General features: G+C 43.1%; 1 protein-coding gene across 2 annotated transcripts in view; it reads right to left on the bottom strand.

Annotated features, from left to right (window-relative positions):
- The window catches only part of LLGL1 (LLGL scribble cell polarity complex component 1), a 155,639-nt gene that overhangs the window by 84,329 nt on the left and 45,305 nt on the right, over nt 1-26,005 (bottom strand). For both annotated transcript variants that reach the window (XM_082261825.1, XM_082261826.1), the window contains exon 2: nt 19,327-19,424. In XM_082261825.1, coding sequence (XP_082117951.1) covers nt 19,327-19,424 — 98 coding nt within the window. The remainder of the gene's footprint in view (nt 1-19,326; nt 19,425-26,005) is intronic.

Genomic DNA, 26,005 nt, shown 5'->3' with positions numbered 1-26,005 from the left:
GGCAAGTAGCGTCGCCCCAGTGTGAACGGGGTCTAACAGATATAATAAAATATTTACAAAAATGTGAGGAGAGAGCGAGCGTGAGAGAGCGCAAGAGCCACTAATCAAGTAGTTATCTCAATTGTAACTACAAGAATGGAGGCATTCTGTACACAGATTGAGTACGGAACGCCCCCAGGTATACAATTTCCTGCTTGTGTGATTGGCTCACTGATTTTTTCCAGAAGTCTACACTAACATACAATTTAGATTTTCAGCATCCCCTACAACAAACATGGCATTTTTTGTTAGATATTTCCAATAGGAAATTACATCTAACAAAGGATGCAGACTCTGCCATTTTCCTCATTAGAGCCCTGCAGGTGCAGCAGCTGATAAATCGCAAACAGCGATTTCTCCAGAATAACAGAAGGTAAGACTCTACAACAAAGTTTGTTAAAATCCCTGCAATGTACATGGATCACTCAAGAGGGAATATTTTTTATTTTATTTTTTAAAAGTGGAGTTACTCTTTAATCAAGAAATGAGGATTCATCTAATTTCCCAACTAAATACTCATGTCAACCTAATCAGTTATTCTAATTGAAGGCAAGCCAAAAAAAAAAAAAAGCTGACTTGAAACTTGCAGGTCTTTTGATGTACTGTTCAGGCAATGCAGAACAATGGAAACGTCTCAGCCTTTTCAGATGCGTAGTATGAAAAATAAATAAACAAAGCTCACTGAAAACAGACAAAAAGTTACAATGTATAACCGACATTCCGGAACCGCTGGGCGGAAAATAAAAGACATATGTCGTGTTCTGGCCGGGTTCCAGGCTGCGGCAGTGACAGGTGACCGAGTGCACATAGGCGGAATCATGAGAACAATCGCGACTGGGGAGGGGTGAGGGAGTCTTAAACATATAAGATTCCTTCTCATTCCTCTATGTCTCAGCCTGTTACCATAGCGACAAGACCTTTAAAGTTTTTAGGAGGGGAGAGCACATGACAGGCCCGATCCTGCTTATTCAGCAGCTCAGCGGGGATCTTTTCCTGGGCCAAAAGAAAATAGCAGGCGCATCAAGAAAAATACGACTAGTCTAGAACTTTGATAACCAGAAGTATACGGCACAAGACTGCAGCAAAACACAAAAGTAGATGTTAAACCTAACATTTAGGCCGGGTTCACATGTTCGGCCTCTGCGTTCCTGTTCATCGGTTCAGGTGTGAATCCGGTCCGAATTTGAGCCTGAACGGGACCCAAACACGCACAGGACCCTTTTGGAATGGGGACCGTGGCTGCCCTGGACCTTTGTGAACCGACTCACACTCGCATGTCATGTGAATTGGATGCAGGGAAACCTGCCTTAGACTGTTTAGACAGGCTGCTGGGGAGGGGGGGGGGGGGTTGCCCCCCCTCCTCTTCCTTAAGCTGCAATGGCATCAAATAGGAGTGTTCACATGCTGCAGGTCACAATGCGTTGTTGCAAGAACTATCCAATGTACTGCAATCGGCAAACTCGCCGCATGTGACCCATTCAAGCGACCAGGGATGGACCAAAAACACCCCACGATCCACACAGTGCACATGGTTGCGGCACATTTATTCAGCAAAATGGGGTTAAAAACAGGCAGTGAGGAGGCGTCCCATCGCATACTGACTCATTTGCCTCTGAAAAGTGATCAGAAAAAGGAACGCTTTTGCGAACAATTGCAAATTTTATTTTTTTCCCCTCATAATATTGGTTTCTTCCCTTTTTCCACATCTTTTGCTGCATCTCAGTGCGGTTTATCTCATGCAACCTCTTTGCAATCATTTCAGGTTTAAATGCACTCCAGTCTGCATGCCATTTTTTCAAATGGTAGATTTCAAAATGGTGATTACAGTGGAATGTGCACTTGTAGTCTTTATTGGAAGAACGTGTAACAAATAGAAGCACAAAGGACAGAGATGTCACCCCTATATCCTTAATGGTAGGCTCTGCAGACTGAGGGCTGGTTCACACCACAAAAAACGCACTTCAGATCCGTTCTAGAAACGCTTCTGCATGCACGTTTTTATGCGTTTTTTTTTTTTTTACTGTACTGGGGTCTGATGCGTTATGGTGCGTTTTATCGCATTCCAGTAGTCCAGTGCAGGAAAAATGCAGCAGGTTCCACTTTTCTTCTTTGTAGCTTGACCACACTGGTGTGAACTATGCCATTGGAAACCATATAACGTAGTTTCCCTTCAATTTTGATGTAGAAAACAAAAACACACACTGGGCTGCATGTGGTGTGAACCGGCCCTGAAAGATTGGGGAAAAGAGAAAAAAAATTAAATGACTAACATGTTAAAGCTTGCATGAGATTTTAGTCATTGGATTAACATATCGACAAAAAAAAAAAAAAAAAAAACTATTCAGCAGAAACTGGAAAATAGGATATAATCTTAAAATGGGGAGTTTTAAACAATCACTAATTGCCAGTTGAACAACCAGGCTTCCTTCCTTCCAGTAGAATGAAAAGCCAAAATGCAATCTGTGACCCCACACCCTTAATACATTTGAATCAGTGCCCAACCCTTCCACTACTTGCTTAAAAGTGTATGGAAGGTTTAAAAAAAAAAAAGGATTTAGTTTTTGATGACATAGTGCAAGATTAAAAGTCCTGTCATGTTTTCATCCCCACTGGGGAGATTCAACCTACCAAGTGTGGCCCTTTTCACCAAGTCAGAAGCTGATGAAAAATCCTAAGGATGTCCTAGGAATACAGGTATAGAGGGAAAATCCAAATTAGCACACCTGGCCCAGTGACAAGGTATGACCGGATCACTTCAAGGACAGTTGAAGGAAGACAATTCCCAGCACAGGTCTCTTAGGACAGTTTCTCACGGGCTTCAGAAGCTTCAACAAAGCTTGCTGTTCACACTGATCTTATACAAGCTAAAGTACCATTCAACACCAGTTTGTAAATGCCAACCACAGATCCTAATGGGAGTGCTCATTGCCACTTTAAAGCTGAGGAGTTTCGCCCAAAAAGGGGAAGTTATGCTTTAAATACTCCACCCCCTCTTTTTTTTTAGGGGGGGGGGGCAGAGTGGTTTACCTAGTTTTGACAGATACCTGCTCCCACTTTAGCTTGGATTGCCTAAATCAGGGCCAGCTGGATTTATATATTGACTAAATCCAATAACTAAAATCTCATGCAAGCTTTAATATGTTATCCGTTTACATTTCCCCCCCCCCCCCCAATCTAGAGGGTTCTACAACCGCATTATTTCGTTTATTTTTACTTCCCCCCCCCGCCAAAAGATTTCAGTTTGTTTTTCAATTGAGTTGTACGGTTTATAGGTCACATTAAAAAGGTGAAAAAAGTTCTGAAACTATTTGGCTTTGTCTCATTTTTTTTACATCACAGAAACCCAACATTTTTAAACAGGGGTGTTTAGACTTTTTATTTCCATTATAATACACACACATATATATATATGTGTAGGTCTGTGTATATATATATATATATATATATATATATATATATATATATATATATATATATATATATATATAATATATAAACACACATATACTGTGAGGATTGATTAGCTCGGTGGCGGGTGTGGATGACCCCTTGGGGGGGGGGGGGGGTGTTACACAGGGAGATAGCCGAAAAGTGGTTGGAAACAACAGTTTGGTTTATTCATGCAATTTTCTTCACCAGACTGCAAGCGTCAAAAACATCCAAAATAAAAAAAAACACAAAATAAATCCTTGCCACTGTGGGCGGCTACCTCCTCACACACAGGAACCTACCTAAGGAAGTCTGTCTCCAACCTACTGTTGGGCAGACTTGGCTGATCATACAGCAGACTATCAATAGTCCATTTATTATCTCTTCACATAGAGAATGTCCCTTTTCTCTTCACACAGCACATGTTCATTGGACTTTCCTTTCACATAGATACATCCATTGGTTTTTCTCTTCATACTCTTCACATAGAAATAGTTCATTTTCTCACCTTGAGAAGTCTTCACCCTTTTTACCCTCCTCAGCGCACATCGCTCCAGGAGGTCTTCCCCATGCTCACACAGCGTCGGGAGGCACACATCTGACTGTCGTCCTATCCCCAGCTCACACAGCGTCAGGAGGCAGCAATCAATAGACTTCCTTTGGACAAATTATAGAGGCCTTAACTTCCTCATTCGAACAGCTGAAGGCCTTTCAACTTCCTTAAGCCGTCCTGGCTACCTTTTCAGCCGACACCCTATAGTAATTGGTGAATTTTCTAAACCAGGTGGAAATGTATCTCCTGTCTGTGACTACATCCACAGATTTACCTGACTTCCTGTCACAATACATATACATACACGCACACATATACATACATAAATATATACACACAAAAAAAAAAAAGTGATATTGTATACAAACAATCCCCAGGCTTGTATAGTCACCCAGCCATTCTAAGCGCTGGTGACAACTGACGATACGGGGTGCCCCAAGTTACAATGCTCAGCAGCTCAGACCCAAATACTGTCACACGGGGGAGATGACATGCTTCCCCCTATACCCAGAAGACCTGATCCAAGCCTTCTATGAGTACAGTGAGGTGGCAAAAGAGTGTGGCTGGGTACATTTATATCTGGTGGGGTATATGCAGTTACAGTCCCCTTTGACTTGAATGGATACAGTCCCCTTTGACTTGAACCTCCTAAACGCAAATCTACTGTGCACTGCAAGTGCACTTGGAAGTGCAGTCGCTGTAGATCTGAAGAGAAGATCAAAAATGAGGGGAAGCTCTTCTAACTTCGATCATCCAATCATGTGCAAGCAAAAAGGCTATTTTCCTTGCATGTCCCCCTCGGATTTACAGCGACTACACTTCCAAGTGCACTTGCAGTGCACAGTGGATTTGAATTTAGTAAATAAACCCCAATGACTCTTTAAGTGCCTTTATTTCCCAGGGACCAGAAAGCAGCCTTATTTTTTTAATCCTGAAAGCCAGCAGTACATAACCAAGACAGTGCAGTCCGTGCCATCATAGGCTGACACTGTGATCAGTACAGCTGCAGTCACACAATCCTCCTTTGTCAGGGAGGACAAATTGCTCAGAGAGTGACCGATCTTTGAGATGGTGGACCGGATGTCCCCACAAGCGGGAGGGGGTGGGAAATCACAATTTTTTTTTTATAGATGGAGATATGAGCCAATAAAAACAAGAACAGTTTTTTTTTTTATGAAGAATGTTGAAATTTCTAAATACCGCATTTATCTTCTTTTCTTACCACAAAATATACAAAAAGCTCATCACTAACCGTTCCTTCATCTCCTACTCCCATTATATCACAGAAAGCAGAGGTTACTTAGGAATACAGACGACTACAAATGCATCATTGGAGCGTTTTTTTTTGGTTCAAACTAGAAGGTGGAATGGGCACACACGATAACTCCACCGCCCCCCCCCCCCCCCCACCCCCAAAGTTAAAATCAGTTAATGTGCTGATTTTTTTTGCTCATTGCTGCTCAATTCTATGCCAGGAGCAGAAATAGGGATCGACCGACTTTTTCAGGGCCGATACAGATTTTCCGCCCACCCTTCAGCACCTATATTAGGTGCCAATATTCTGCACATTTAAATTTTATTTTTACACTGTCCTTTTAATTTTTTTTTTAATCCCTTTTATTGCTGTCACAATGAATATAAAACTTCCCTTGTGACAGTAATTGGGGGTTACAGGGACTCTTTATGGAGGGATCTGGGGTCTAAGCCCCAAACCCTTCCTCTGCACTTAAAAGCATTAAAAAAAACACCAGGTTTGGCTGTTTTCAATACGGTCATTTTTTTTTTTTTTTTTTTTTAAACTGGCGCCTTTAAGGCTCCAGTAACCAGAAGTGATGTCATGACATCGCTTCTGGGTTACTAATACATCGGAGATCAGAGCTGATCTGGCTGTGTTTGGGTCGTCGGACGCTCCGGCTGGTCGCTCAGGCATTCCGGTGGGACGGGAGACCCAGGCAAAGGGGCACGGGGGGACGTCGTCTCCAGCTGCTTGTAACAACAGCCGAGCGGCTGCTTAGATGCATCGGCTGTGATTACAAGAATACTGACTGTCTGCAGTAAAAAAACTGTACCAGGGAGAGGTTTGTAGCTGTAGACATCACTCCAGTACAACCACTTGTAGCAATATTGGCAAGTTTGTGGCCAATACCGATACTTCAAAAAAAGTGAATATCGGCCCCAATAATCAACCCCACTGATAAATGGGTCAATCCATAGAAGAAACTACCCAGTGCTTCCAGGTATAAGGATCCTGTGACTTATTCCCCTTCCTTATTTGTGACAGGGCTGGCGTTTGTGGATTGAACACTCAGGCACCCATTGCCATTACAGGATGGCAGTAAGAGTTCTCAACCCAGAGTAGCCACTCCGTAACAATTTGGGCTTATTCTGGGCTTCCTATGGTGGCCCCTAGAAGTGAAGGAAAGCTAAGTTCAGCAACAAACTGACAACATACAGAAATTCTGAAGTAGTAAAAAGATCATTCTGCCTAGCATAGGTACATGTCAGAAATGGATGGCCAAAAGCATAATCCCTTGAACGAAAAGTAACCAAAACTGAAAGTGAACTGTGTACATAAGCCAGCCAAAGACGGTTCAAATCTCGACAAGTTCTGCAGAAACCAGCTGAGATTCGAACCATGTATGGGCCAGCCAAATGTACCAAGTTGATCGATCATCTTGGGTACAACCAGCCTGTTGGATTTTACATGCGATTATTGCTAGCGGCTGTTATTGCGGGGAAAGCCGTCCCTGCCGGGAGAAAAAAGGCTACACGGGAGGGATTCCCCCATCAACACTGGACCGTGTTGAAGGGGGAAATTGAGCGATTTTGTTTCCCGCAACTGAGGATTGCAGGAAATAAATCGCTCTGTGGTCAGCCCAAGTTTGCCTGTAGTTACAATTTACCCCCTTTGCAGCATAAACCACAGCACACATTTCCATAGCATCGTCTTGGGCCCAGTACACAATGTAGCTGAAACAGGCTGATGCTCAAAGGCAAAACTATCTAAGCTGAAACTTTTTATCCTCTCATTTTGGAAAAAGCAGGAAATGATCAAAACCATTCTCAGGCTCTCTCTTATTGCCATAAATGCTTCATTAGGGAGATAGCCCTGTCATTTCCTGTCTTGGAGACACAAACAAGAAGCAAGAGAATTCCACTCTCAGGCTCCATTCACAACAAAACCACGTGTTTAAGAAAACACATAAAAAAAAAAAAAAAAGTGTGTCCCGTTTGCGATGCCATTCATGGTTAACGGCACCCCAAAACGCGACAAGGAAACAAGCATTTTGCAACACACAAAAACCGCGGGAAAAGGGGAGGAGTCCAGCGACGTAGGTCTAAGTCGCTGGACGGGAACGAGACACTGTGACGAAGTAGAGGCACAGTGAGCGGGGGTAAAGTGGTTAAATACAAATGCAAAAATTTAATTTATGTACATGTTTTATGGACTTTGTCTGTTTTTATCATTGTATGCAGCTAGCCTTTTAAACTCTATTACTCAGTTTGTAACTGCCTCAAAGACCCTGAGGGGTGTCTCGGTTGCATGCATATGCAACCTCTATAGCAGGGATCCTCAAACTACGGCCCTCCAGCTGTTGCGGAACTACACATCCCATGAGGCATTGTAAAACTCTGACATTTACAGACATGCCTAGGCATGATGGGAATTCTAGTTCAAACTATGGCCCTCCAATTGTTCAGGAAGACCCCTGATCTACAGGGTCAAGATATCGCCTCACGCTACCTCCACCTGTAAAACCATTCCTGTTTTGGAGGTCCTCTCATTGTTGCCCATCTAGTGCACCTGTTATTCAGTTTCAGCTGCTTTGGTGAACAACCCCCTCTGCTACTTCACGGACCAGATCGATATCCCAGGAGTTTTAGGCCCCGTTCACATAGGAGCGGCCGCCACGGACTTCATAACATTGAAGTCTATGGCGGTCACCTCCTGGTCGCCCCAAAGAAGCTCCGGACCCTTTTTCTAAGTCGGAGCGACTTGTGTCGCTCCTATTAGAACGGGTCCGCAGCTTCCCTATGGGAGGCGACCTGTGAGGCGACCAGGTCGCCTTAGTGTGAACGGGGACTAATTGACTGGATGCTATAGTCTGATTACAACGTGTTCCTTTAATTTTTTTGAGCAGTGTACATAAAAAGAAGGATTTAGCCCTTCTTAACCCCTCCCCCCCAGTTCCCTGCTACAGATTTCTTGCACCATAGCGCATGTTGATTCCCCAGGACATATTTTCTTAATGCACGACAGAAGCTCATTACTAATTAATGTTCTTTTTTCCCCTTAATACCCCGCCGTCTATCTGATAATCCCTGCCGCTGTCCTCGGCGCTGCTCGGTTGGGGCTCTCAGAAGGGGATTAGCTGTGATAACAGCTTGCAGAGTGTCTATCAGAAGGTGTTAAACCTCCCTTAGGACTGAGATTTTATAACAGACATGGTACAGAATCGCCACAATAAATGGTTACTTCCATGGTACAGGGCTCCGGGCGTACAAACATGATGTATGCATACCAGCACACACTGCCAGCTCCTTAATGAACTCTGGATATACGCAATCTTTAAAGTATAACTAACGGCAAAACTTTTTTTTTGGATAGAATGGAGAGGGATTAGAACACCTGTCAGTTTGTATTGCTGTCTGTGTCCCCGTTAAGAAGGTTCACCCTCTCCATTTGTCCAGTTTACCATTATCATTGAAGTGAAAGTAAAGAAAATTCCAAATTTTGAGTTGTCCCCAGAAAAGTAATAGGAGGGAAAAAAAAACATACAATAGGGGCACTAGTTGTGGTGACCTGGGGGTCCCCAAGGTATTCCCTTTATTTGCAGGGCTCTCACTTTCTGTTGGACTATGGGACAGGAAGTGAAGCAAAATCTCCAAAATAGGACACAAATGGCAGAAACCAAGAATCGGACGGGTTATAACCCTCCCTTGCACTATCTAGAATGAAAAAACTTTTGCCTATAGTTGTACTTTAAAGCGGAGTACCACCCAAAAGTGGAAGCTCCACTTATCTGCTTGCCCCCCCCCCCCCCTCGGCCACGTTTTGCACCTTTCTGGGGGGGGGGGGGGGGGGATGACAGATACCTGTCAAAAACCAGGTAGCCGCTCCCTCTTCTGTGTAAAGGGGACGCGGTGACCTACGTCATTTGCAGCCCCTTCTCCTTCCCCCCGTTGCCTTCTGGGAAACGCACAGGTCCCAGGAGATAGCGGGACCATTCAGAAAGCGCAGCGGGACTCACGCATGCACAGCAGGAAACGGGCTGTAAAGCTGCAAGACTGGACTGTTTCTCTTAGTATGGATGCCGGCGCCTGCACCCAAAACCGATGGAAGGGTCAGCTTGGGGTGCAGACCATAAAGGCTGGAGCTCAGCTTTAAGGCTCCGTTCACATGTAGGCGTTTTTGGAGAGTTTTTCTGCTCTAGGATCAGCTCTCAAAACGCCCAACAAGACAAATCCTATTCATTTCAATGGCCTCTGTTCACATCTGAGCGTTTTGATGCTGTGAGCAAAACGCCCAAAGCTCAAAAAAGTACATGAGCTTCTTTTTGGGCAGATTACAGGCGTTTTCCATTGGTCTCTATTCAATCTAAAAACGCCTGCACAAAAATCGCGATAAAAATCACGGTAAGAAACGCTACGCTCAGGTGTGAATGTAGCCTAAAGGTTTTTTTCAGGCTGTTTTTTTTTTTTTGTAAACAAACACAAACAGCAGAGATGGTCAATTTGCAAAGGCAGTGTGACTGCCAATCTGCACATGAGCCCATCTACAACACTTGAAATTCCGAATACTTTCTCAATGTTATCGTTTTACGTAAGATAGACTTCCCTTTTATTAAATCTTTAACAAAAATACATTTTACATTTCCTATGAGCTTCTATACTTGTACTATAGCCCTGATTAAGGGGAAGTATTTCAACCCTGGAAACGCAACAGCTTGCTACAGATAAGCTAATAAAAAAAAGATCATGTTAGACTTGACAATTGGTGTGGCGCTCTTACTGCTTTCTATAGCTGGACTCAAATAACTTGTCATCTATACCCCCGTACTTTAAAGGATAATAATAAAGCGGCAATGATCACCCGCTTCTGAAAATGCCAGCTGCTTGACTGTCCTGAGAATTCAATTAATCAAATTCTTTCCAAGATTTTGACCTGGAAAGCAGGGAGAGAATTCCTTCAGACAAATTTGGTGCATGCTTGCTCCATGTCTATAGCTCGTAATGCGCCACAATTTAAAGGATGGCATTGGTGCCAGGCACCTAGCATTTTCAGAAGGTTATCAATGATTCTGAATACCTGTTTTTTTTTTTTTTTTTCCCAAAGAAAAGTCAAGGCCAGCCACGAGGAATCTGTGCCCAACTGCGCCACCAAATCAGGACTGGGCCCCATTCACTTCTGACAGACGTGAGAGTCTTTTTTGCACATTTTGGAGCAATACCATTCACTTAAATAGGCTGCCCTCTGCTCTAAAAAACGTACCAAAGTAACTCTGTAGCCTTTTTTTTTTTTTGGCCAACTTTGCTGCGTTTTTGAATGGTGAGCTTTTCTGACGTTTTGAGGTGTGACAAAACGCTAAGTTTCCTTAGTGCATTTGGGGTTGCATCAATGGCGCCCAAACGCATGTTGTGCATTTTTTTTTTACATAATCCGGAAATGCCTGCAATTCAGAGTCACTCAGATGTGAACGGGGCCTGATAAAAGGGAACTGCTCTAAAACGATATGCCGAACTGGAGCACCAACAAAAAAAAAAAAAAAAAAATGGGATTTTTGTATTTACCGTAAAATCCATTTCTCTGAGTTTGGCGAACACAGCACTTCATAAATCATAACTACTGGGTTATACTGCTTCCTCCAGGAGTAGGACTAGGCAGAACAAAAAACACCTGACTACACCCATAGGCCATCCTCAGCTTGATCTACAACCCCCCCTCTCTGCTCTAGGTAATCAGTTTAGTAACAAGCAGTATTAGAGTATCAGAACTCCACAGAGGGGCGGGTGCTGTGTCCATCGATGAACTTTAGAGAAATGGATTTTTTGGTAAGCACAAAAAAAATAAATACATTTCTTTCGTTCGACGGACACAGCGCTCCATAAATCATAACTAGTGGGACATCCAAAAGCAGTGCCAAAAGGAAAATGAGGGGTGGGGAAAATAACCCAAGGCTAAACATAAGAGCCCTAACCAGGACACAGGAGCCTCATCTGAAAAAATAAGGTTTAAGGCTCCGTTCACATGTCAGCGTATGGATCGCGGCGCGATTCCGCCCGCGATCCGGAGATTATTGCAAATCGCGGGACGCCTGTGCGTTGCCCATGATTTGCAATAGCCCCCCAAACGCTGAGCGATGTTGCCGCGATTTCCGCCTGCCGAATCGCGGGAACATCGCGCAAAAAAAAAAAAAATTGCGGGACACATTACGCCCAAAAAAGTACAAGAGCTTCTTTGGAGCGTATTGCATCCCGCGATTTTTTTTTGCGCAATGTTACCGCAATTCGGCAGGAGGAAATCGCGGCAACATCGCTCAGCGTTTGGGGGGCTATTGCAAATCACGGGCAACGCACAGGCGTCCCGCGATTTGCAATAATCTCCGGATCGCGGGCGGAATCGCGGCGATTCTGCCCGCGAACCAAACGCTGACATGTGAATGCAGCCTAAAGAAAAAATACTTCAAGAGAGAATAGTCCCTCTTAAATAGCAGCCTGCAAAAAGAAGCATTTGCAGATGTCTAAGTGTCTACCTTATAAAATTTTGTGAAGGTATGAACAGACGACCAAGTGGCCGCTTTGCAAACTTGCGATACTGATGCCGGATGACGGAAGGACCAAGAATTGCTCAGCGACTGAGTAGAATGTGCCGTGACAGGGAAAAGTGGAACCCGACCTTGAATGGGATAGGCCTAAAACACAGTTTGTCTGATCCATCTGGAGATGGTAGCCGGAGAAGCCCTTTTCTTGGTCTGTCCGTAACCACAAAAAGCGAGTCTGACCTCCGAAAGGACTCAGTAACTGCCAGATAAATCCGAATCGCACGAGTCACAACCAAGGTATGCAAAGCAAATTCCTTGGGATGCGTCGGCTTGGGACACGAGGAACACAACACAATGTCCTCATTCAAATGGAAGTCAGAGACAACTTTAGGCAGGAATGATAGACAGGGACGAAGAACCACCAATTCCTATACCTTGCGGGCCGAGGTAATAGCCACCAATAAGGTCACCTTCTGGGATAATGTACGCAAGGGAATCTCCCAAATATTCTCAAATGGAGTTTTCTGGAGATCCAAAAGCACTAAAATTTAAATCCCAAGGCAGCAAAAGAGACCGTAGAGGTGGAGCCACATGTCAAACCCCCTGAATGAAGGTACAAACTAAAGAGTGCGTGGCTAGGGGTCACAGAGATGTTTGCCAAGGAAGACACCTGGCCCTTGATGACACTCAAGGCCAACTTCTGAACAACCCCCCCCCCCCCCCCCGTCTAAGAAAGGTTAAGATCCGAGCCACAGAAAAAGATAGTGGATGAGCGCCAATCGACTTACACCAAGAAATGTACACTTTCCACGTACGATGGTATATCTTGCTGGAAGACAACTTCCTTGCCTTCACCATAGCAGGGATCACTGATCCAGACAAACCTCTATACCTCAGTACCTGGCTTTCAAAAGCTAAGCCATTAAAACCAGCGACTGTAAAGCAGGATGGTAGATCAGCCCTTGGGACAACTGGTCTTCTCTGAGAGGAAGCCCCCAAGGGACATTTACGGCCACCGGGATGATTGAAAGATACTCGCTCTCAATTCCTCACAGGAACTGCAGAAGAAACCTGACCCAAGGATGCTACTTGCCTTACCGTGGCCCTTGGATGCCTGCAGAGTCTGCCAGAGGAACCCATGATCTCGTCACGAACTTCAGTATCCTACTGTGGAGCCGAACCTGCTAAAGGAGCTACATGTAGGATTGTGCAAACAGAACTGTCTTGAAGGTGGATACCACCAGACTCAGAACCTGTATGCAAATCGGGAGAGAACTATCTGTGTGACAGCAGCCGGTGAAACACGGCCTGTGGTTCCTGAAATTTTTCCAGAGGAAGGATCACCCTGGTCTGAATTAAAATCAGACCTAGGTAATTTAATTCCCTGGACTCTGCAAGGTGGACCCCCCTCTGGGATTTGCTATGTACAGAGTGCAGGGTTCAGGATTTTGTTGCATAAAGAGTGTAGGGTTTGACGTGTGCTATGCATAGAGTGCAGAGTAAAGCGCTTTCACAGGCTGATGCCCCATCAAACACTGCACCTGCATCTCCCTTGTCCCTGCCATGAGTGCAGGTCAGGCAGGGATCTGAGAGCCACTGAGAGGAAAGCTGTCCTTGTAAACAAAGAATACTCCTGTGTTTACTAATGACAGTGGTGAAAGGGGAGTGGAGAGATTGAGCCGGAGGTGAAAGAACAAAATTCCGCCACATCCTGGTTAAAAAAAAAAAGCCCTGGGTGACCTAGCGGCCCGATTTGGCCCCTGGGCCTTGTGTTTGGCACAGGGGTTTTTTTTTTCCTTCATTTTTTATTAAAGAATTTTCACAATACAAAACATGGTAACTGGCATCCACATGTTATCAAACAAGAACATAACATTTCAGCTATTCACCACTCCAACAGTAGGGTTAACAGAAGCAATCACCATGTTTAAAACTGATGTTATAGATTATAATATTTTACAACACAACAAAGGAGAACAGAAGATAGAAGGAAAGAGGAGAAAAGAGGAGAAAGAGAAAAACAGAAAGGGTAGAGAGAAGGAAAACAAAGAATGAAAAGAGAAGAGATCCTGCCTCTGGGCACCGTTTTACAGTCAAAATGACATGCGTTTTAAATTGTAAGCTCCATGAGCAGGACCCCTCCTATTCCTTCTGTTTTTAACTGTATTGCAATTGTACTGTCCCCTCTGTACTGTACATGTGCTGCGTAAACGGTTGGTTGCCATATAAAGTAGGGATTGACTGGTTATCTTATTTACTTTTTTTTTGAAGCACCGGCCATAAACTTGCCGATATGACTGATATTTCTTTAAGTGGTTGTACCGGAGTGATGCCTGCAGCTAGAGGAATCATCCCGGTACCGTTCAGCTTTCTTGTAATGACAACCGATGCGGCTGAGAAGGTGCTCGATTGTCATTACAAGAAGCAAGAGGGACGTTGCATCTAGTAGATCCCACCGAATCTAAAATCGGCTGTAAAAATGCCACTCCAGGTGACCTCCATCCCCACAGATTTGCTGGCCTGGGATTTAAAAAAAAAAAAAAAAAAAAAAAAAAAAAAAAAAAAACCCCCAACACACACCATTGATATATAGTATTACACTACTATGGCACCCAAAAGGTGGGAAGAGAAATATCCAACCTCTTCAGGCAATGCTTTTTCTGTGTTCTCTGGCCTGCTGTATCTACAAACAAGCACAACTAATGCAAAGTGAGAGAGTCCTCAAGTATACCAATGCCATCCTAAGTAGATCCTAGACTACAAAAAAAAAAAAACACAACACTTTTCCCCGGGGATGCTCACTAGCATCACTGTAGCAACTGGCTCTCAAACCGCTCAGCTGGACAACAAAGAGTGGCCACACTTCATCCCTTTGTGTTGGAACAGAGGAGCTATTCAGGGTACAGTTGCTTGGAGACACCAAAAAAAGAAGAAGATTTTCACTGCTCCCCCTCCCAACAAGATCCATCAATCTACAAGAGCCACTAAACCAACAAGATGCTTACGCAAGGAACAAACTTTTAGAGCTATCCCTTTAAAAGTAGTGATTGACCGTTAACGTTTTTTTTAATGCCGATACCAATAATTTGGTCATCGGATATTGGCCGATATTTTCGGGCATGTAAAAAAAAAAAAAATATGAAATAAATAAATTACCCCAAACCCCTCCTCGGCACTTAAAAGCATGTTTTGAATGTGGCGCCGAGTACCTGACATCACTTCCGGGTTGTTTACATGGAGACCCGATCAGAGCAGAATGAGGCTTTGATCGGGTCTTCTGTTCGGCGGCCGTGCAGGTAGGATGCCCGGGTCTCCTGGTGGGATGGGAGACCCGAGCAAGCCGCGGAAGGCGGCAGGAGGGGGGGGGGGGGGGGGAGATAGGACGACGTCCCCTCCCGCTCCTTGTAATGACAGCCGAGCGGCTTCTCAGCCGCATCGGTTGTCATTACAAGAAAGCCGACCGTGGGCTATGGACGCCGGTACCGGGGTGATGTCTCTAGCTGCAGGCATCACTCCGGTACAGCACTTTCCCAAAATATTGGCAATATCGGTAACCTCAGGTGGTGCCAATAATCAGTCAATCCCTAAAGTGTAGGTGCAACTAGTGACTCTGCTTTACTGTTCCAACACACACACACACACTCTACAGATTCTAATCTGTAAATAAAATCACAACAAATAAACATGAACCCAAATAAAACCAAGGTAATACTTTCATATAAACTCTAACAGTAAGGCTCCATTCACACTTCTGCGATTTGTCATGCAACTTCAGGCTTCACATGACATTCTTTTCAATGGCACCTGCTCAAATTGGGGCAAAAAGTAGCAGCAACTTTGAAAAAGGTGTCTACACTACTTTGGTGCGACTTTGATCCACAGAATGTAGTCCGGATCAAAAATCGTACCAAAAGTCGAATTTGGAGACGTGCTAATGTGAATGGAGCCCAACTCAAAATGTAAAATACATTTATATGGACTAAAACTAACCCTTTTGTGAATAGAGGTTGTTTACCAATAGATTCCTAGATCAAATTATCAATACTTGTTGGTTAGTCCCGGTTCACACTGGGGCAACTTGTCAGACGGCTAAGTCGCCTGACAAGTCGCGCTCCATTCAGTGCAATGGAACCGTTCCAATTGGAGCAACTCCGCTCCGACATAGAAAAAAGTTCCTGCACTACTTTGGGGGCAACTTGCATTGACTTCTATTAGAGAAGTCATATGCAAACCCCGCTGAAGTTGCGCTGCACGGGGCAGCTTCAAAGCTGCCCTAGTGTGAACCCAGCCTTAAAGTAGAAGTAAACCCTCGCATCGTTTTCAGCCAAGGACGCTGCCATCTTGATCTCTGGCTAATCTTCAACTGCGATGATGCTGCTTGTGATCAATTATGACACCAGTCAGATGGTTTGACAGTTTGGTTGAGAGCACATCCAATGTGACACATGCCGGGAATGTAACAGTTTTCTGAAACTGTTAGAATTTTTATGGTTTGCTTCGACTTTTTGGACATGATAGATTATATACATATACACATATATACATATACACATATATACATATACACACATATATATATATATATATATATATATATATATATATATATACATATATATACATACATACACATACATACATACACACAGGGCTTTTTTTCTCAGAGAATAGGTTCAGGAACTCTTCTCTTTTAAGTCACCCTTCGCCTCTGCCCCTTACCCACCTCCAAGAACTGTTCCTTGATTCCACCCCTTACCCACCTCCCAATACCACCCCTTTTAAAGAATACAGACCCAAGTATTATTTTGTGGTGCTAAGTATTTTGTATAGAATTTGTTAATGATAACAAGAAAGACAGTAAAATAGATCTAACAATGGACACTCCAACGACAATATATCCCCCCCAGCAACAATAGACTCCCAACAGCCAACATTAATAGACCCTCCAGCAGCCAGCAATAAAGACCCCTCCCTCAACAGTACATCCTTCCCAGCAACAAATTGAACCCCTGCAACATAAGATTCACCCCCAGCAACAATGGATCCCTACCAGCAACAATAGACCACCCCCCCTGCAAAAATAGATTCCTTCCAGCAACAAAAGTTTCCTCAGTCACCAGCATCAATAGACCCCTTCCTCTAAAGTACCTCCCTCCCAGCAACAACTGACCCCCAGCAACATACATTACATACATAGATTCAGTTCTGGAGGTGCCGGAACTGCGTTCCCCCTCGTTCCCGCTGAAAAAAAGCTATATATATATATATATATATATATATATATATATATATATATATATATATATATATATATATATATATATATATATATATAAAAATAAATAAATAAATAAATAAATAAATAAAATGAGATTTTTCTTCTTTTTTTCTCTGTTTTCTCTATCTGGGCTTTTCATTAAGCCCTATTTGGTCCATTATCCTTGTACACCTAAAAAGGTCCCCAGTCCTTACATTCTATTTTATACTTTTTAATTGGGATGTTGGGGCTTTAAAATCAGTGTAATTGGCTCCACCCGCAAACATTTTTTCCACTTTAACTTCCCATCACTCTTAAACTAATTTGCATGCCACAAAAACAAATCTACTTTTGAGAATATAAGGCTTTCAGTTTCATGGGCAGACAATCATGCACAAAATTATATTTCTATGGTTAAAACTGAATTTAAAAAGTGTTACTAAACCCCGGAGCCTGCATTCACTATATCTGGTCTCCCACAGTACACAGAACATTGAAATGCAATTATTTTAGTAAATATAAAGTGCTAAATACCTTTTCTCATCAGCCGTATATAGTAGTCTTGTGTATGGCTAAAGCTTGTAGGAAAAGTTGTCATTCTGCCCCAATTGTCGTATGAGGCTGCAGGATCCCTGACCCTCTCTCTGGACATTGCTGATTGACCATCTGCTGATCACATGCACTCCCCCCAAGGAGGAAAAAAAAACCTCTCTAGCAATACACACCAAACTGAGCATGTGCAGAGTGACTCCAAAAGCTGTCTTGTCAGGAGATGGATTGGGGACTGAGGAAGAGGGGAGAATCAGAGACGGCAGGATCCAAAATCCTTTTTACACAATGCAGAGGATTAACCCCTTAGGTTCCACATTACTGGACCGCAACTCAATTTAGAACATTTGTATTGTTTTTTTTTCTGGATTTTTGGTTAATATCCTGTTTATATTATTTAAAATACACCTATGATAAAAATTATAGACCCTTCATTTCTTTTTAAGACGGCAAACTTACAAAATCTGCAAGGGATCAAATAATGGTGTACACACAAACAAACACACAGTGAGGAATATTATATATACACACACACACACACAGTGGGGAAATCATTTGATCCCCTGCAGATTTTGTAAGTTTGCCCACTTACAAAGAAATGAAGGGTCTATAATGGTCATAACTGATCACATGATTGTTTTGCGTTTTGATGCCCATTTTCAATAGAAACCATCAAAAGCACCTAAAAAAAAAAAAAAAAAAAAAAAAAAAAAAAAAACATTGCAGAGCAAAATTAAGCACCCCACCTCCAAACTTCTGGTCAACTCAAGCGGTCATTCACTTCTGGTTACTTAAAGCGGTCAGAGTATGGCTTTCTCAGAGTAACGAATGGGGCGTAGCAGCCATTTTCAGAGTATAGGCTGATCTTAGCAAGATCAACAGAGAATTATTACTGGATCGGGATTGAAGGTAATACAAGACGAGGAGGGTAGCACTCAGCGGAGCAGGTGCAACTAAGTAAAAAAAATGAAGTCACATGCCCCCCCAGAAAAAAAAAAAACTACATGTAGCCTTGTTAACACATTGCCCAGGCATGGTCCACTGGTGTCACCATCAGGAAGGCAATCCAGAGAAATGATAAGCAGCCTACATTGGAGAGAGTGCATGTAGACAGGAAGGGGCTAAGAGAGGCTGCAGAAGTGCAGCAGCACAAAGATATAAAGATTATAAAGCAAGACAATGCTTTGTGTTTTAGCAACATAAAAGGTCACCCCATTAGTACCAAGCAAAACATATTCCACTACATAAAGCAATGTTGGGGGTGGAGGGAGTTGGGCTTTGTGATACAGAATGGAATCATTTGCTCTCATCAGTGCAGAAGACTTCCTTTATTTTTACACAGCAAAACTGTAAAAAACAAGTAATCCGATCCCCACGTTCATACAATTTTATTAATGAAGTGAAAAGACTATACAAAAAAAAATTTCCCATACGTGGAAGCGTGAAGAGAGACCGGCTCTACTCGAAACTCTTCTATCCTCTGGGAAAAATCAGGGATCAGCAATTCCTCCACACCCTCCCCCCTGTGAGGTGTTACTGAATGCAATTACCTGCGAAACGAAAGATCAACCGCAGCTGACAGTAACCAAAATTAGACCGACATATACAATAGCGCTGCCAGTACAAAAGAAGAGATTAGCAAGGGATGTCAAACGACCGCTAAAAGCTCCAATATAAAATGCACCGTCTGCTGTCTCACAATTTGTTCTAGGTTTTTACGATTATAAAAAGGATACATTTTAACAGCTCCAGATTTAGCACCGATAGCCATGATCCGCAGCACAGGGTCAAAGGCAAGAGAGCTTGGCTGGTTGGGGAATCCATGTTCCACAGTCTGTAAGGAAAAAAGAAAATAGATTTAAAATCAGCATATTTGTATAGCAGAAAACAAACATTTAGAATAGGAAATCACAATCACTAACATCTCATAAAAAGGGATGAGCTTGGGTTCATTTTGAACCTGGAAGTGCGCATACAGTGCTGGGCTAACCAGCTGTAGTTGGGGCACTCCTCACCCCGCAGCTGCACATACACAAAGGGGCGGGGATGCCCGTGACATGTCAATATTAGATCAATGATATCAACAACATCACAGCTCATTTGCATACATGCAGCTGCGGGGCCTCAGCAACACTCACAACCTCCTGAGTTTGATCGAATCCAAGCTCATCCCCATTGCCGATCCTACCATGTAGAGTCTAAAGAGGAAGTAAACCCTCCTCGGACACTTTTCCCTATAGGTAAGCCTATGATAAGGCTTACCTATAGGTACTGTAAATATCTCCTAAACATGTACCGTTTAGGAGATATTTACCTTACATGCAGCCAGTGACGTCACTGGCGCATGCGCTCTGAAGGAACGGCCGCTCGTGCCGTTCCTTCAGAGACCCGTGCCGTGACAGTCGGCTCCCGTGCGCGGGAGTGATGTCACCGCGGCTCCGGCCAATCAGATGGCCGGATGCCGCGATCCCGGAAGACGGGTGACTGGACAGGTCGCCTGTCATAGAGGTAAGTGGATGGCACGGCGGGGGCTCGTTCTAAGGTAAGTATTTCATAATGAGCTAATATGCGATGCATACTAGCTCATTATGCGTTTCTCTTACAGGTTGCAAAAAGGAGAATTTTTTTTTTCAGGTTTACAACCTCTTTAAAAAGGCACTTCTTGTTATTGGGTGACAATGCCCTGAGGAGGCTACAAGTGGCTGCTTAAAATACATTTACCAAAATGGTCCAATTATAGTCACCATCAGGAAACTCGCTAAGATGCATGAGGAGATAGGAAGTAGCTGCAGGAGATCAGCACCAGCAATGAGACGCAACAAAATATGAAAGTAACAAAACATTTTTTTGATTTTTTTTTTATTGGAAATGGCTTATGATGATATGAACCAAATGTTATTCTGTTACTTATATCTATGCAATTTATAATGTTAGTTATTGATGTGATAAACTAACCATCCCTTAATTATTCTGATAAAAGTTGGAAAGGACTCCGTTACAGGGGGTTGGACAAAAATATGGAAACACTACATGATTTGCGGGTGTCAAAGTGACGACACGTTTTCCGTTGAAAGCAGAAGTGATGCAACATGGGATGGTAGGCAGCATAAACTCCAAACATACAAACACCACCAGACACACCAAACTGGATTAATAACGTCCGCGGCCTTGTAGAGCTGCATGATTCTGGATAAAATGAGAATCACGATTTGTGTGCTTGGAATAAAGAACACGATCCTCATACGATTCTCGGCGTAACATCTTTCACATTATACAACTTTACTGTTTAGTTTTTTTTTTTTTTATTGAAGTGTATTTTTCCCCCCCAAAAAATAGCATTTGAAAGACCACTGTGCAAATACAGTGTGACATAAAATAGTGCAACAACTGCCATTGTATTCTCCAGGGTCTCTGCTATATAAATATTTATATATTTTAGGGGTTCCAAGTCATTGCTAGCAAAAAAAAAATGATTTTAACTTTTAAGTAGTGTTGCACGATTATTCGTTAAAAAAATTGTGGTCTTGATTCAAACCCACCCCTCCCCCATGGTCTTAATTCAGCATTTTCTCGATTCATACAGAGCAGAGCTGTTCTGTGAGTGAGCAGAGAACTATAAGAGAAAAAAAGAAAAGGAAAAAAAAAAAAAGCCTTCAGCAAATATTTATCAACATTGTTCAGCACTGGGCGGGAACTCTAAAAACGTTCTACATTGTATCATTTCATTCTTTTAAACATTGGTCTGTAAATAAAAGGTAGTTTAACCACCTAAAGACTAAGCCTTTTTCTGACTTTATTGCTTAAAAATCAGTATTTAACAGAGACCCTAGAGAATAAAATGATGGTCATTGCAATACTTTATATCACACTGTATTTGCGCAGCAGTCTTTCAAACGCAATTATTTGGAAAAAAAATACACTTTCAGACCCCGTTCACACTGGGGCGACGCTACTTCCCTCGGAGCGGCCAGTACGGACTTCATTTCATTGAAGTCTATGCAGGTCGCCCCAAAGAAGCTCCGGACCCTTTTTCTAAGTCGGAGCGACTTGTGTCGCTCCTATTAGAACAGGTCCACAGCTTCTCTATGGAAGGCGACCTGTCAGGCGACCAGGTCGCCCCAGTGTGAACGGGCTCTAATGAAAAAAAAAAAAAAAAAAAAACACACTAAACAGTAAAGTTATCCATATTTTTTGGTATAATGGGAAAGATGATGATGTTACCCTGAGAATCGTGATCTTTATTCTAAGAAAATAAATTTTGGGTTTCATATTTTATCCAGAATCGTGCAGCTCTATTTGTAAGCAACAAGTGTCAGAAAAAGGCTTTGTTTTTAGGAGGTTAAACTGACCTCATTTGCAGACTGAAGTTCATCCCTTTGATCTAAGCCCCCGTTCACACTGGGGCGACCTGTGAGGCGACCTGGTCGCCTCACAGGTCGCCTGCCATACAGAAGCTATGGACCCGTTCTAATAGGAGCGACACAAGTCGCTCCGACTTAGAAAAAGGGTCCGGAGCTTCTTTGGGGCGATCCGGGGCGACCTGCATAGACTTCAATGTTATGAAGTCCGTGCCGGCCGCTCCGAGGTCGCGGGGCGAGCAGCGCGCCGCGACCTGTGAGGTCGCCCGGCAAAGTCGGGTCGCTGCAATGTGAACGGGGCCTCAAAGAACAAAATTATACAAGGTTTCTTTTATCTCTCAGGGCTGAGCAATGTTGATAAACATTTGCTGGCTTCTATTTTATTTTGACAGCTCTGAGCAGAGAACGGCTCTCTACTTGTTACATGAATCGTGGAAATGCTGGATTAAGATCGTGAGGGGGTTCAGCGATTATTTGTGCAACTCTATAGCCTTGTTTATTGGTTTTCACAAATTTAAAACAATTCACCAAAACTCTTTTAGGGCCGGTTCACACCACATGCAGTCCAGTGTGGTTTTTTTCTGCATCAAAAAAAAAATGCATTGATAGTAGGTTTTATGGTTTCCGAAATGAATACTTCACACCAGTGCAGTCAGTTCCAGGAAAAAAAACAAAAAAAAAACAAAAAGGGGAGAGCATGGTGCATTTTTTTCTGCACTGAACTGTATTGGAACGTGATAAAAAGCACCACCTAAACGCACCAGAACACAAGTCATCAAAAACATGCATGCAGAAACATCTGGAGTGCGTTTCATCTGGTGTGAACTGGCCCCTAATCAATAGATACTTTAAAACTGTAAACAAAATTAGCCAAAATCAGAGGGGTGCTCAAATATCCCTCTGGTGACTGGCAAAGACCCCCCCCCCCCCATTAGCGTCCTGCTTAAAGGATCCCGGGAATTTCTGAACGCTGTGGGGGGGGGGGGGTGGTCAGGTGACCTGAGGACCTATCCTAGAGGACACCCAGAACATTCCCAATTAGCTGACCTATCACAAAACCCTCCATTGCAATCAATCAATGGGGGGGGGGTTTGAAACTCCTACCTCCACCATCCAATGAGGGAAATGGGACCTTAAGACAGACTATCCCCCCTTTTCTCACATTTTTTTTTGCTTCCGCTGTGGTGATGACTGAGACACCGAGCTAACAGGTGGGAAGCTTTACGTTTGTCATTCACTGTGTGCGTTGCTAGTAATACAGAGTCACATCGGAGCTTACGGAGCTTCAAAGAGGGTGAATTGTTGGTGCCCGCTTAGCTGGTGCCTCTGACTGAAGCTGCCAATTTGACATGTCACGCGGTACAGTATCAAAGGTTATGATGGTATATACAGTTTCTTGGAAGACATCGTCTGATAAGCATAAGCGCGGTCCACATAGTCAGCTGACCAAAAACAAAAACAAAAAAAAAAAAAAGAAGACGGACATTGTACAGGATTGTGACCCGGAATATTTGTCAATTCCCAGGAGTATTCAGGCCATCTTGGATGCCAAGGGCGGTCAAACAGCATATCAGGTAACAATTGCGTTTTTACCTGGTGTTTCCAAATTTCCATATTTTCGTCCAACCTTAATATAAATAAATGATGAAAAAGGGTGAGGGGGCCACAAAGACATAAAATAAAAATAAAAGGGGAATTAGCACCATTGAGGTGACATAAAAATAAAGGGGAACTAGCACCATTGAAGTGACATGCATAGAAATAGATACATGTGAAAAGGACCATTAAAAGTGATATTAAAAAGACAACATTAAAAATAATAAAACACACACACACACACACACACACACACACACACACACACACACACGTTAGCCCTGTTCTGTGGTTTTAAAACAGAGCAGACTGCATCCTCCTCTACTCCAGTCCCTCGCTGGAGCTCCTGGCCCCACCCTCCTGTTGAGTGCCCCTACAGCAAGCAGCTTGCAATGGGGGCACCCAAGTAGGCACACTCCAGAGCCGCTGCCCTGTGTGTCTATTCAGACACTTAGCTGTGGCTCGGCCCCACCTCCCTCTCTCCTCATTGGCTGTCTGGCTGAATGTCTCAGCCAATGAGGGGGGCACATCAGTGTATCGAGGGGGGGCTCAGGTAAGTATTAGGTGGCTGCGGCACACAGAAGGTTTTTTACCATCATGCATAGAATGCCTTCAGAACCAAATTTAAAGTTTACCTGCAGACATTTTTTAAAAATTAAGGGCTCATTCACACTAGTGCATTGCAAGTACACCATTGAGTTGGAGCAATACAGTTCAGGTCATTCGGTGTTGACACCCCAACACACCTTTCCAATGGATGTGCACTGCAGTGCAGCACAATGCCAATGTGCGTTTAGGTGCAGTGCACTGCCACAAGTGGTACATTAACTATTTTTTCAGGCTATTTGGCTTGTTGGCCACGCATTCATTTGAAGGGGTTGCCTTAATGCAACAACACCTGGCACAAAACAACTGTTAATGCAGGAGAAGTGTGAAGTTTTGGTTAGGACCTAGCAGGTTTTCCGCACGGTTCATCAATGCTAAAAAGATTCACCCCATTTATCCTGGTGACCACCATCACTGAAAAAGATTTAAAAAATGTACAGCTGTCACTGCAGCAATAGCAGGGAAATCTTCCAAATGGAACACTTATTTTTCACTTACAACAGCAAACTGCAGTGGATCCCTTTTCAGAGGACATTTGACAGGCAGTGGAGGAGGGGTTGAGTCGCCTCTTTACCACCTGTTTTAAGCTCTAAAAGTTCACACCACCACCACCCCTGGTCCCATTCACCTGAATGGGTAACATTTGGTAGGCAGTATGTTTGCATGAGTATACATACTGTACATTGGCTTGGAGCTTAAGGGGGGAGCTGCAAAAAAAAAAACAGCTCAACTGTTTTTACCATCCCCAAACCCCATGTGTAAACAAGCCCTAAAAAGGAGATTGTCGCATTGGAGAGTTTCTCTCACGTCCTCTTGTGTCAAACAGACAGGAAGTGAAGATTCGTTTTCCCCAAATGGAAAAAACAAATCTATACAAAAACCAACAGAAAAAAAAAAAAAAAAAGTTCTGGCTGGATATACTAAAAAATGATCAAAGTGTATTTTATAGCCAGCCAAGGAACTCCAAATAGAAATTAAAACTCAGAGGTATGTGGCACCACATCCAATTAGAATTAGTAAATAACGAATAGATAAAGGAGTGGGTAGGACTTTCAAGGTAGCCACCAATAATCCCATAGGGAAACACGAATACTCAAAAAGATAAAAATAGCAATTTTTATAATAACAGCATGATAAAAAAATATTAAAACCATATATCTAAAAGGATGGTAATATATAGAAAACTGTACAACATCTCACCATACAAGAAAGTACATGACCTTCCCTTACATCATCCTGCTGGCCCGGGTGTTCCATGTTTCCCCCCTTGGGATTTTGGTACCAATAGGATCTCCTGAGGAAGCTGTAAGCAAAATACGTAGCGATCCACTGGCTTACCATGCTTGAGATCCCCGTTTGGCCCGGTTAAATAAAGATCACCACAGCTTCTGTGTTAGCAATACCAAATCCTAGCTGTATATGGGCATGCAATAGGTTTTTGCACATACTTAACTTTCTTGTATGGAGAGATGTCATACAGTTTTCTATATACTACCATCCTTTAGATATGGTTTTAGTTTTTTTTATCATGCTGTTATAATAAAAATTGCTATTTTTTACTTTTGAGTATTTGTGTTTCCTTATGGGGTTATTGGTGGCTACCTTGAAAGTCCTACCCACTCCTTTATTTGTAAGGAACTACAAATGTCAACAGCCAAAGCAGAAAGATCAAAGGATGGTCCTTCTGTTTCTCCTGAGCCAATCCCTCAGTCACAGCTTTTCTCAACTATAAAAGCAGAGGAACCCTTTAAATAACTTCGCGTATTGGGGATCCCCTGTGAATTACTACATTTATAAATGATGGTACAGAAGAACAAACAGTAGGCTGAGATAGAAAAACCCAAGGAATAAGAAA

Source organism: Pelophylax lessonae, assembly GCF_965119305.1.
Source record: "Pelophylax lessonae genome assembly, chromosome: 6".
In the NCBI taxonomy this organism is placed as follows: domain Eukaryota; kingdom Metazoa; phylum Chordata; class Amphibia; order Anura; family Ranidae; genus Pelophylax; species Pelophylax lessonae.
Note: the sequence above shows the minus strand (reverse complement) of the source record. Positions and strands in the feature narration are given on the sequence as shown.